Source organism: Podarcis gaigeae (assembly GCF_964106915.1).
Source record: "Podarcis gaigeae genome assembly, chromosome: 2".
Classification (NCBI taxonomy): Eukaryota; Metazoa; Chordata; class Lepidosauria; order Squamata; family Lacertidae; genus Podarcis; species Podarcis gaigeae.
The window spans coordinates 29,381,588-29,395,457 of NC_139679.1; the positions used below are offsets into that span (position 1 = coordinate 29,381,588).

Consider the following 13,870-nt stretch of genomic DNA (forward strand, 5'->3'; position numbering starts at 1 on the left):
TCATCTTGCCAGTTCTTGCTCCTGAAGTGAGAGGTGGTAAGGGGCTGAGATGGAGAAGGAGCAGTGAGTAAGGAGAGAACATTGTGGGATGGAAGTGACTGAGTGCGCATGACTACAAGGCCACCTCCACACCGTCAATTAGAGCACTCTTAGTCTACCTTAAGAGTCGGATGTTTATTCCACCTTAAGAGTCAATGCTTCCCCCAAAGAATCCTGGGAACTTTAGTCTTAAGTGTTCCCTTAAACAGAGCCTGGTAGAGCCTGCCCATTATGCTGTGCAGTTGCACTGTGTGATCTGAGGGCTGCATCCAGCATCCTCTCTGAGCTTGGAAGCACCCCTGGGCATTCTTTTTCAGTTGCCACAATACTCCTTCAGGACATCCCCCCAAAAATGGATGCACCAAGAGATCACTTGTGTTGTCTCCAATTGGGCTGGCTCTGGATCCCAGTTTGTTTGCTTATTAAGAATAATAATTTTATTATTTATACACCGCCCATCTGGCTGAGTTGCCCCAGCCTCTCTGGGCAGTTTCCAACGCATATAAAAACATAACCAAATATCAGACATTAAAAACTTCCCAATACAGGACTGCCTTCAGATGCCTTCTAAAAGTTGTGTTGTTCTTTATCTCCTTGACATCTGGTGGGAAGGTGTTCCAGAGGGAGGGTGCCACTGCCAAGAAGGCCCTCTGCCTGGTTCCTTGTAACTTCTCTTTCCACAATGAGGGAACCACCAGAGGGCCGTTGGAGCTGGACCTCAGTGTCCGGGCTGAGTGATGGGGGTGGAGACACTCCTTCAGACATACAGGCTGAGGCCGTTTACTCAGTAAATTTAAAAAGCATCATAAGCTTTATTTTAAAAAGACGATGATAAAGGCTAAACCACATAAAACGAACTCAGATTCATGGCTAAATAGCTGTCTTAAGGAATGCAGTTTCTTCTTGCCTTTGGAGGGCTCTGTTATACTATGCTGGAAGCAGCAAAGAGCAGGTGGTGTTAGAGAAAAGTCAAAGCTCATTACCACCTGCTGCCTCATATTGAGCTATTTGTTTCCACTGCCTTCCTGGAAACAGGATGTTTCTTTGCTACCCTCTTCTGTTCCCCTCCTCTTTCAGGATATGGTCTACCGTGCCACCACCAAAGGCCTCATTGAAGGTGTCATCTCTGGCTACAATGCTACTGTTTTTGCCTATGGCCCCACTGGTAAGAAAACAGGCTCATATGGGAACGTGAGACACCGTCTCTTCTCACTGTAGGGACCAAGGTCTATAGGCTGCTCTAGGCATGGACTGTTTTAGTTCTGAAATCAATGGGACAAGCCTTGGAACTGCTCCCTCTCTCATGGGGCCCCAAGCTCTATTCTCCATATGTGAGGAAGGGTCAAAAGAAGCAATTTCTGGACCCAGGGCTGAATTCTAAGTAATGGCTCTAAGAGGAGTGACTCAGGATCTAGACAGGGAAGAGGAAGTCGGAGAGAGGGAGCCTGAGAGCAGATTTGTGTGAGCACCCCAAAAACCAAATAAAAGACATGACCTCAGATCTCAAGCCTTCAAGCACCCTATGTTAACGAAACAAGGGCCTTGTCCACTTCTGTGTGGTGGTTTTTCAAGCGCACCATGTTACCATTAGAAAACCATCCTTTGGCTAACAGCAGAGCAAATCCAAAGCATAAAAGTAGTGTAAACGCCCTTGCACATCCTTGAGCAAAGTCCTTTTTGTACTCTCTTCTCATCTTAATTCCAGCACACCATATTCATTCCAGATAAGACCAGTCTCTGTTCCATAAAAGACATGTTAGCCTCCACAGTCTTGTCCCTGTGCTTTTCTGAACACAGAACATGAGGAGCTGGACATCCAGAAATCCATTTATTATGCAGGTCAATACAGTTCATCTTGACCAGTGGTTTTTAGTATATTGAAAATGACCTTTGTTAGGAAGGAAAGAGCTTAAGGAGCAAACGTGTTCCTTTCAAGAAGAAACCTAATAAGATGGAGATCCAACTTTGGGTGGCCCTAAACTGGAAACATGTTACCAATTCATCCTTTCCCTACTTTCCTCTCGCCCTCAGGCTGTGGAAAGACCTATACCATGCTTGGCACAGACAATGAACCTGGCATTTATGTGCGAACGCTCAACGACCTCTTCCGTGCTATTGAGGAGACCAGTGACGACATGGACTACAAGGTGTCTATGTCCTATTTGGAGGTGGGTCACCTTGGAAGCAGGGTGTGGGTGTGAAAGACGGCCTATCTCTGGAGTTGTCAGCATGGTGCCCATGGGCACAAGGGCACCATTAAAGTCTTCTCCTGGTCTCCACAAATGTCTCCCCCATGACAGTTTTCACCCTATGTAAAAATTATGTTGATCTTGGGTCAGTATTTTTATGGTGCCGGCAAGGACCACATCTATTTATTTATTTATTTATTTATTTATTTATTTATTTATTTATTTATACTGCATGGTCCACCAATGTAATTTATATTTTGATGAGGACTGAGTGAGGGCTGTGCAAAATAATGAAAATGAAGGAAGATCAGTTTTAATCATACAGGATCCAGCTTTTACCTAGACTCCATGGGAAATAAAAGAATATGTGTGTGCCCAGATATTTTCTGTTTTTCTATCTGCTCAGGGCAAGGAGGGAAGAGACTTGGGGAAATGGGAGGGGGAGCAACGCCAGAATGGGGGTGCCCATAGCGCTCTGCCCAAATTCCAAAAGTGTCCACAGAAAGCTTGATGAGCTAGCCATCATGGCCCAGAACTGGAGGGGAATCGCTGCCCGATAATGCTGTTTCGTTTCCCATTTCCTGTGTGCTGAGTCACACAGCTGTTTTTGAGGTGCGTCCCAAGTTAGAGCTGCTTCCCACATAGTTGTTCCTTGCTTACAGGGGAGCGGGCAAGTAACAAGCTGGAGATTTTGCTGAAGCACATCCTTGCAAAACGTACACAAGCAGCAGAGCTACACTTAAGCTGGGTGGCAAAGGCATACAGTGGTACCTTGGGTTACAGACGCTTCAGGTTATAGACTCCACTAACTGCCTTGGGCTTGCCGATCAGAAGGTCGGCGGTTCGAATCCCCGCGGCGGAGTGAGCTCCCGTTGTTTGGTCCCAGCTCCTGCCCACCTAGCAGTTCGAAAGCACATCAAAGTGCAAGTAGATAAATAGGTACTGCTCTGGCAGGAAGGTAAACGGTGTTTCCGTGCGCTGCTCTGGTTCGCCAGAAGCGGCTTAGTCCTGCTGGCCACATGACCCGGAAGCTGTACGCCGGCTCCCTTGGCCAATAAAGCGAGATGAGTGCCGCAACCCCAGAGTCAGTCACGACTGGACCTAATGATCAGGGGTCCCTTTACCTTTTTTAACCCAGAAATAGTACCTTGGGTTAAGAACTTTACCTCAGAATGAGAACAGAAATCGTGCTCCGGCTGCAGGAGGCCCCATTAGCTAAAGTGGTACCTCAGGTTAAGAACGGTTTCAGGTTAAGAACGGACCTCCAGAACGAATTAAGTTCTTAACTAGAGGTACCACTGTACTTACTTTCACATTGCCGTGATAATGCGCATGCCTTCCGCCTTAAACCCTTGCGTGGGAAAAGATTGCATTCACAACCGAAGCACCACCCTGCCTTGAAATCTTGCTGTTGCCTCAAGTGTTCCTACCCCTTCCTGTACCCCATAACTTGACTCTTCTCTGGCAGCTCCCCCCCCCCCATTCTTCTGCCTTTATGGCTGGTGTGCACAAGGTCCTGGGTGCAGATGATCGCCTTGGCAACACACCAGGACTCAGGCTAGTATAATATTGACACTCATTAGCAGCTTGGAACAACCAGCAATAAAGCTAAGAGACTGGAAAAGCACCACTGGGACATGAGCGCTGCAGTCCCTTTGTTCTTCTTTCCAACTTTAAGAGAAAACTGGGGTTTGGCAGTTGTGGGGGAGAAGGGGAGAGAAGGCGAAGGAAATTAGCCATCATCTGCCCATCTTCGCTTCTGGCATCCCCTCTATGCAAGAACCCACCTCTCAGTAGCCTCTGTTCCTCAAATCAGTTCTCTCTCTCTTTTAAAAAAAGAAAAGAATATTTTATCTTTTCACATATAGAAAGTTACATTTGTTACTCAACAGTTATATTCCAAATTCAACAAAACTAGCGACTTCCCGCTCACCCAGCATCAATGTTTATAACCCAAATTAAAATGCGTTTTAAGGTTCTGCCTTCTCTCATTTCATCCTCTCTAACATGTTTCTTAATGTATTCTGCCATTTTCTGACATTCAAACCCTGCGGTGGTCTTTGCATATGGGAAATAACTTTTTATATACACTAGAAATGGTTTTCAGTCTTCTTTAAAAGATTCTCAATTTGTGTCTTTTATCAGTGCCATCATTTTTGCCATCTCTGCGTATTCCAAGATTTTTTTATCAGCCATTCTTCCTTTGTGGTTGTTCTCTCTCCTCCTTCCATTTCTGAGCATAAGAGAATCCTTGTCACTGTAGTCACATACCTAAATACCACTGAGGCTTTCTTTGGGATTTCGCTGTCTAGTATCCCCAAGCAGGAAGGATTCTGGCCTCTTGGGAAAAGCAGGGTTGCCATACACCCGGAATTTCCTGCACATATCCAGAATTTTGCAGTTGGAAGCAGTATCTGGGTAGAAATCAGCAAAATGTCTGGGAAATTCACATTTCAGTAGTGTCATTTTTGCTAATTTTCCATAAAATAACACAAAAACAACAAAACTCAACAACTTTGGCAAAATTGTTATTATTGTTGTTGTTGTTACTATTATTATTATTATTCAACAACTTTTGAAATATAGCAACTTTAAGGAAAAGTCACTTGAATTTTTTTCTGAATTTCATTATACAGTGGTACCTCGGTTGTCAAACGTAATCAGTTCCGGAAGACCGCTCGACTTCTGAAACGTTTGACAACCAAGGCGCTATTGTCGGTCGGCAAATTCCTTTTTAAAAATGGATAAATTCGCCTCGGAATCCATTCAACCTCCGAGGTGTGTTCGAAAACTGAAGCATTCACTTCCGGGTTGACAGCATTCGAGTTTCGAATTGTTCGGCTTCCAAAGCATTTGACAACTAAGGTTTCATTGTATACCATGTCTCAAAAGGCTCTCTCTCTCTTTTTAATAACTTTTTTTTATTTTCCAAAAATAACTAAAGGGGGGGATCATAAACAAATTTTTAAACCACAAATTTTTTTTGTCAACTTCCCTCTACTCCCCCTCTTGGTTCCTTTATAATATACTTGTTCATGCACGTCCATAAAACCTTATATACTTAACAATCCAATTTTAAAACCTTCTTCATCTTATTACAAGTGACTTTTAAAAGTTATACTAATGTAAAAATCTATACACAAAGCTTAAAAAAATATGCATTGAACAGTTACCCTTTTTTGTAATAATTTGTCCTGCATAATTCAGTAATTTATTTTGCCAATCTTCTTCTTTATCTTCTTTGGCTGAGGCTTCTTCCTTCAGCAGGGGCTTTGAAAGGCTCACTCTCAATGCTTATTCAGAAGATTTAACCCATGGAAACCATAGGGTCTTGTTTTGTTTTCACACGTTGAGTGGGGCACCTGTACGTGTTTGTTGTGCAAAGCCTTTAGCCCAAATCTCCCCCATGTTGATCCAAACTGACTTCAATACATGGCAGAAATATCTGTGCTACTGCCTTGCTACAGGCTATAGGCAGAACAATAATGTGAATAAGGTCTTAGACTGCATCTTTAACTTTCTAGTGCAAATTGGATGCCAGCAAGAGAGACAACTCTAATGCAGTCCTTATTGACACTTCTGGTATTGAATTTATTGATTGCCTGACACATTAATGGCCAATGCCAGGAATCTTGACATTTACTGTAGGTTTGATGGGAGATATCCGCAAGGAGTCATGGCCAGCAGTGGTTTTCAGGGTTGTTTCCTTGCTTGCTTTTAAGCTAACACAGCAATTCAGGCGGAGTGTCGTTGCAAATGGAGCCTTCTGTGGCCCAACAAGCAATTGCAGCTATGATTCCAGGGTCCCTGTTGGGGAGAGAATGTGGGGAGGGGAGCAGAGTTTGAAGCAGTCCTCAAATGTGGCTCTGTGATCCAGCTTCTCAGTGACCTTGTGTCCGATTCTAATAGCCAGTGCTGCAGCCATAGGCAGACCCTTGTGGGAGACAAGAGTGACATCTTACCTACTTGTGAGCGCAATGCAAGGGGAAGAAGGTTCTAATAAACATTTCTTTTGCCAACGTATATAGTTCATTTGTTCCTCTCTTGCACCAAAAAGAGAAAATACTGCCAGATGCTCTGGGCAGAACAAGGAAGTAATAAATCATCACACTTGCATCGTAGTCTAGGCCACGGCATGGATAGATAGATATCAACACTGCAAATCATCCCTTCTGTTTCTGATGCTCTTGCTTATGAAGCCAAATTGGGAGCACTCACAAACAAGAGCGAGGTATCATCGGGCATGGAGAATTCCTATGGCTTGGAAAAGTACAGAAAATATTGGGGACTTTAAGGGGCAGGGCTGTTGACATTTCTAATCCACCTTAAGGAACAGGTATGGGATTGTTATGTGTCACATGTCCGTTTACATTCCAGCACAGTATGCTGGGAACTTCTGTTTGTGTATAGCTTTTGCTTTTAGCTGTTCTCTCTGAGACGACATGAGAGAGAGACAACATGTTTCTTTGTCCTGATTTATGATTAATAAATCTGTAGTTGCAGTATGCTTCCACAAGCCTCACGCCTATTCTGTGTACGCAGTTCGATCTGCTGATAGTGTGCCCTGGCTGAGTAAGCCTGGGTCACTGATTTACGTCAGAGCAGAGGTGATGGCCTTTGCACTGGGCCGCTGGAAGGAGACAGCCCAGCTGGGGCTAGCCAGCTGGCCTCCCGGCCCTCTTCATGCTGACAAGGGCATCCCCTTCCCCAACAGACCAAGTTTGGACATATCATGCTGATTGACAGTTGTGGTGGTGGTAAGGAGAGACACAAGAAACTGGTGAGGTGGGGGGGGAATGCAAGGGAATAGCTAAGATCCTGAACAGTTATCATTGCACACTGCGACCCTTTGCTTCTGTTCCCACTGGCAAAAACTTGTTCTAAACCCAATTGGCTACTGGAACATCTCCCCAAGGAACTTTCAGGAACTGTAGGTGGGATGCTGAGAATTTTGTTTTAGCTCAATTCATTTGTTAACCTGATAGTGTGCTTCCTGCAGACACATTGTACCACATCAGCTTCTACGAAGGGGTGCCCACTAAGGATCTCTTGCTAGCTGAGAAGCTGGAGCTTCAACCAAGGAGGGCTTTACAATGTTCTTAGTCTGACTTGACTAAGCCTCTGGTGAGCCATTGTCTCCAAACCCCATATTGGTGCCTTCTAAAGGTAAAGGTAAAGGGACCCCTGAGCATTAGGTCCAGTCATGACCGACTCTGGGGTTGCGGCGCTCATCTCGCTTTATTGGCCGAGGGAGCCAGCATACAGCTTCCGGATCATGTGGCCAGCATGACTAAGCCGCTTCTGGCGAATCAGAGCAGCGCACGGAAACGTCGTTTACCTTCCCGTCAGAGCGGTTCCTATTTATCTGCTTGCACTTTGACGTGCTTTCGAACTGCTAGGTTGGCAGGAGCAGGGACCGAGCAACGGGAGCCCACCCCGTTGCGGGGATTCGAACCACCGACCTTCTGATCGGCAAGTCCTAGGCTCTGTGGTTTAACCCACTGTGTCCTAGGCTCTGTGGTTTAACCCACAGCGCCACTCACATCCCATATCGGTGCCTTCTAGAACCTGCTAAAAGATAGCTAAGCTGCTTGCAATGGTCCTTCAGCCCCTCTTACTTCCCCCCTCTAGATCTACAATGAGATGATCCGGGACCTGCTGAACCCCTCCCTGGGCTATCTGGATTTACGTGAAGATTCCAAAGGGATAATCCAAGTGGCTGGCATCACGGAAGTGTCTACCATCAACGCTAAGGAGGTGAATGGGAATAAACCAATTATACAACGGGGGAGGAGGAGGAAGCCATAAATTTTGCAGCTGCCAAATGCAGTTTTACAGGATAGTGATCCCGATTACGAATTTTATGTTCCGAAAGAGCCTGCCATAATTGTTTACCTATCACTGCGGCAAGCTGGGGATAATTCTAACTGAAGATCCCAATACTGAATAGCCCTACAGTACTGAATGACATTGCCAACAATGGACAGCCTTGGACAAGACCATTGCTACATCTATCTCAGCTTCTACGTTCCTTCTGTGACCAGGATTGCATGTTTTGCCCTTGTTGTTAGGGACGCTGTCAGTGCAGCATCCCCACATAGCATCCTGGTTAATGGCCCACAAATAATCTGACCCTCCCCCCCTTTTTTTAATTATTCTGTATTTGTGTTTTTGTTGCTAGAGAGTAAAACCATATTAGTCAATCCAGTTGTTTGTTCTGCTGCTTATGAAGAGGTGAGACAAGCATTAAGGCTGAGTTTGAAAAGGTTATTGTTATTTGCATTTGGATTTAGTTTTTTGAGGCAGGAGGGGGGAAACGTTAGCAGTGATGGAACAAGAAATTCAATACTATTTCCTGGATATTGGTTAAGAGGAGAAAGATATCAGCCCATGACTTCTTGGCAACAGCAGATGCTGTGGTTTTGAGGAATGGACCGACATGTTTACCTGAACGTCTTGCTGTGTTCAGTGAGGCCTATTCCAGATAAATGAGCATAGGACTGCAGCCTCAGAAGACTTGGGCTACATACACGTGACAGAATTAAAGCAGATTTTCCCTCCCCAAAAAATCCTGGGAATTGTAGTTTACTCTTTACAGACCTATAACACCTTTAGGAAACTAAAGTTCTGAGAATCCTGTGATGGGTGCTTTAAAAGTGTGGTATTGCTGCTTTTCCCCCAACCTGAGGAAAATGACTGTTTAGGTTTCGGCCAACCAGAAACATATCCATTTCGCAGAGTTGTTGGGTGTCCCCTTCCCCCTTCTGTTTCCCAGGATGTTCCTCCTTTCCTTTGGACCTCGACCCCCCCCCCCAAATCGCCATAACAATTCTCATGAGTTTTCCCTCCTTAGGTCTTTCCCTGATGACTCCATTTTGGTGCTCTCACCTACCAACAGGTAGTGGCTTCGTGTGGCTTCGTACGGAGCCCCCGGTCATCTCACGAACTATTGACCCATACACCACTAATCCACTGCCACCAACCAGGTCCTCCCTGGTAAAATCACTTTAGTATTACAGTGGTGCCCCGCAAGACGAATGCCTCGCAAGACGGAAAACCCGCTAGATGAAAGGGTTTTCCGTTTTGGAGGTGCTTCGCAAAACGAATTTCCTATGGGCTTGCTTCGCAAGACGAAAATGTCTTGCGAGTTCCTGCGGGGTTTTTTTCCTTTCCCCCCCTTTTTCTAAGCCGCTAAGCCGCTTAACAGCTGATCCGCTAAGCCGCTTAACAGCTGATCCGCTAAGCCGCTTATCAGCTGATCCGCTAAGCCACTAAGCCGCTAATAGCGCTAATCCACTAAGCCGCTAATAGCGCTAATCCACTAAGCCGCTAATGGGCTTGCTTCGCAAGACGAAAAAAACGCAAGACGAAGAGACTCGCGGAACGGATTCTTTTCGTTTTGCGAGGCACCACTGTAGTCAGCGTTTCAATTAATAAAGAAGAGTGTATTTTATTTCAGACACAAACAAAACTTTTACAGCATTCCAAACATTGTTGCTCTTTACTTTCTTAGTCTTATTTTCCTCTCTCTCTATCTCTTCTACCTCCCCACACTCAAGAACCCACTGCCCTAACTGTCTCTCTATTTCCAACTGCCTTTCCCAACCAGCCAACCCACGAAACCCAACCAACTGCCCGCCAACAACTCCCAATGAACTCCTCCCAGAACTAGTTTTATACACCTACTGACTCCACCCCCCTGGGTCCTGTCTGTGCAACCTATTTAACTATTTCCCCTCCAGCACTCTCTCATATATGTTAACGTCACACTTTGCTCTTACAAAACCTTTAATATTTTCAGTTTCTGCACTTTTCTGAGTTGAGGGAAGAGGAATATAGACTCCTATTCCTGAAGTGGATAATTTTACATTGAGGTAGCAAAACTTTGGAACGTCAGGTGTAGTCCTAGACTACAGTTCCCATCATCCCTGACCATTGGCCATACTGGCTGGGGTTGATGGGAGTCGGAGTCCAAGATCTATTGGGCCACAAGTTCCCTGCCCATTTTAAGAAGGATGCCTTTGTGCCTTCCGCTGTTTCCCTTCCCTGCAGATCATGCAGCTGTTGATGAAAGGCAATAAGCAGCGTACCCAGGAGCCCACAGCTGCCAACCGGACTTCTTCGCGCTCCCATGCTGTGCTACAGGTGACCGTGCGCCAGAAGAGCCGCGTCAAGAATATTATGCAGGAGGTGCGCGTGGGGCGGCTCTTCATGATCGACTTAGCTGGCTCGGAGCGGGCCTCTCAGGTACGAGCAGAAAGGGGCAGGCTTCTCATCAGGAGGAGCGCACCATGTTAGTCTAGGGCAGGGGTCAGCAACCTTTTTCAGCTGGGGTGGCCAACTGTCCCTCAGACCATGTGGTGGGCTGGACTATATTTTGGAAAAAAATATGAACAAATTCCTATGCCCCACAAATAAACCAGAGATGCATTTTAAATAAAAGGACACATTCTACTCATGTAAAAACACGCTGATTCCCAGACCGTTCACAGGCAGGATTGAGAAAGCAATTGGGCCGCATCCAGCCCCCGAGCCTTAGGTTGCCTACCCCTGGTTTAGGGCAATGTTTCCCAAACTTGGGTCTCCAGCTTTTTTGGACTACAACTCCCATCATCCCTAGCTAGCAAGGTCAGGGATAATGGGACTTGTAGTCCAAAAACAGCTGGAGATCCCAGTTTGGGAAACACTGGCCTACAGGGTGCGGATTTCCTGACCATTGTCTGGAGGCTACGTATTTCCTTAACATTGTCATTGAAGCCCTCTGGTGCTCAGCCTGAACATGTGAGGGCCAAAGTGTGTAGAGGAATGGGCACATCTGCCCCACTCCACAAATAACAATACTCTGGAGGTCCTGAGCCTCAAGGAGATTATATTGGTTTCAACTAGAGCCAGGGCCTTTTCAGCACTGGCTCCTACTTGGTGGAATGCTCTGTCACAAGAGACTAGGGCCCTGCGGGACTTGACATCTTTCTGCAGGGCCTGCAAGACAGAGCTGTTCCACCTGGCCTTTGGTTTGGACTCGGACTGACTCTTATGTTTCCCTCCCCTTATGGTCTTGATTTATCAGCTACTTTGAAATGAGGCTGCATTTTAAATTGCATTTTAACCTGTATTTTAAATTGGTGTCGTCCCCCCTCTTTTTCCCATTTTTACTGTGATTTTATTGGTGTTAGCTGCCCTGAGCCCGGCTCTGCCTGGGGAGGGCGGGGTATAAATAATAATAATAATTATTATTATTATTATTATTATTATTATTATTATTATTATTATTATTGCTAAATTTGTGAAGGCCAGTGTGAGGAGAGGTACAGCCAGCAATGGGCCTGGGGCCACTGAGTTCATTCTGGTCCCTCTACACACTATGGGTGTCCTGTCTGAAGGGAGGCTTGAAAGGGGTTAAAATGAGGAGAGGAGTGGCATTCTTTCCTTCCTGAGACTGCTGCTTTGGAAGAAGCTTGAAAGCTGGAGTCGAGGGCACAAGAGAGCACAGCAAAGACGAGGGCAAGAGATTCCAACCCACTCTCAAAATTGCAGCCGAAGCAAACGTCTCAGCAGGCCCCCTGCTTGGTTTTTCTCGGAACAACGATTCCATTCTTGTGTCCCTCCTACTCTCCTTCTCCCACAGACGCAGAACCGCGGGAAGCGAATGAAGGAAGGCGCTCACATCAACCGCTCCCTGCTGGCCCTTGGCAACTGCATCAATGCGCTCAGTGACAGGGCAGGGGTCAAATATGTCAATTACCGGGATAGCAAGCTCACTCGCCTCCTGAAGGTAGGTCTGGTGGGGCTGGCAAGGAGGGTGCCTAATCACACAAGGTGGGCATAGCCTGAATTAAATGATATGTTCTCTCTCACACGTTCACGAGGCAAGGTTGGCTTGCGGGGAAGGATTTCATGCCAATGTGCATTGAATTGTAGTCCTTACGCTTAACAACAGCAACAACAAAATGGGGGCAGTCTGGTTCTCGCTACCCCCCGCCTCACACCACAGAGTTTTCTTTTGTCTCCTGTGGGGTGGGGAAGAAAAAACATAGCATATTTGGGGGCTGTGGTCAAGGAAACAAAGGGACAGTGGTGTTCTTCTTCTTAAGGTGACAGAGGTGGGAAGAAGTGGAGAAATTCAAGGTGGGTTTGGTATTGTTGAGAGCCTCATATTTGCCACAACATTTTGTTCCTTCCCTAGTCCTCTCATATTAGGAACCAAACGTCCCTCAATGTAGGCTGGGTGGGATGACAGGACCACAGTGCCCAATCTTGCCCTTGAGTGGAGGCCATGACATGTGATCAACACCTGAGTGTGCCATGGCAAGTAAGGTCAGGTTGGAGTTGCAAGGCTTTATATCACTCTAAGCAAACAACTTTCACTTACAAGATTCGGAACTCAAATGAAACCTTTCATTCCTCTTGGGTCATACTTCCCTGTATCAGGCTCTGTACCCTTCCTGAAGAGTTAAGAGACAAAGGCATAGTCCCGTGTTTCCCAAACTTGGGTCTCCGGCTGCCTTGGGACCACAACTCCCATCATCCCTTGCTAGCAAGACTAGTCAGGGATGATGGGAATTGTAGTTGAAAAAGCAGATGGAGACAAAAGCTTGGGAAACACTGGGTTAGTCCTTTGTCCTGGACATCCTGTAGCCTCTCACTCAGCTACCATCTTGAGTATTCCTTATATTAGTAAGCAGACATTGGGGAGATGAGGCCCCTGGTGTCACTGGAGCCAGGGGAAGGGGGATATGGCTCTAGGAGCACTGTTCTGTGGTGCATGCATCCCAACCTAGGGTAGCTTTGGCTTAGAAGTTTCTTGGCTGTCCAGCTCAGGTTTAGTGTGGGGCCCAGTTTCTGGCTCTGCCACTTGCTCCTCTACTCTTCCTGATCTGGCTGGTTTGTCCTCTTCTGTGTCAAGAATCCTGGCTGCTGCTCAGCAGCTCCTATGTTAAGACCTACAACTTTGCTCCCTAATCCTAGGATTCACTAGGCGGGAACAGCCGAACGGTAATGATTGCTCACATCAGCCCTGCCAGCAGTTCCTTTGAGGAGTCACGCAGCACTCTGACCTATGCAGAGCGTGCCAAGAGCATTCGCACCACGGTAGGATCCCCCAGACCCCACACCCTTTCTCTAAAAGTTCTTTCACTTTCTAGATTTCTAACTTCTCTCTTTTGTGGGCGCAGTGGCATAGTGTGGGTTCCCAGAGCCCGGGGCTGTGCAGAGCGTGAATGGGAAATGCCATCTGTGTCACCCAGGGGACCGCAGCCACAGAGATAAGAAGAGTTGTTCCGTTGTCTGGAGCGCTCACTTCTTGGTTTGCATGGAGAATCCATTTTCAGTGGAGCCCAGTGATGGTAGCGTGCAACTGTATTAAGGCAGCACTAGCTGTTGCAATTTTGCACCCCTAACAATTTTGCGCCTGGGGCAAAACGCTACGCCACTGGGTGGACATTCTAGTTGTTCCACCAGAGCCAAACCAATCCTTTAGTCCTCCAGTCCTGAGCATCCTAAATGCTGGAACCGTTCTCATATTGACACACAATTGCTCCAGGAAATGACAGTTTTATATCATACAGGACATCTCTTTTCAGAGCATGGCAGCTATATGATTGACAGGTTGGTAAACTAGATGGACCACTGGTTTCATCTGATGG

The 13,870-nt window shown here is 46.4% G+C and overlaps 1 protein-coding gene across 1 annotated transcript in view; it reads left to right on the top strand.

Moving 5' to 3' along the window:
- The window catches only part of LOC310839139 (dynein axonemal intermediate chain 2-like), a 77,982-nt gene that overhangs the window by 49,789 nt on the left and 14,323 nt on the right, over positions 1-13,870 (top strand). Inside the window, exons 15-20 of the mRNA XM_083727553.1 lie at positions 1,117-1,204; positions 2,071-2,207; positions 7,860-7,985; positions 10,281-10,475; positions 11,854-12,000; positions 13,194-13,316. Of these exons, the coding sequence (XP_083583679.1) occupies positions 1,117-1,204; positions 2,071-2,207; positions 7,860-7,985; positions 10,281-10,475; positions 11,854-12,000; positions 13,194-13,316 (816 nt within the window). The remainder of the gene's footprint in view (positions 1-1,116; positions 1,205-2,070; positions 2,208-7,859; positions 7,986-10,280; positions 10,476-11,853; positions 12,001-13,193; positions 13,317-13,870) is intronic.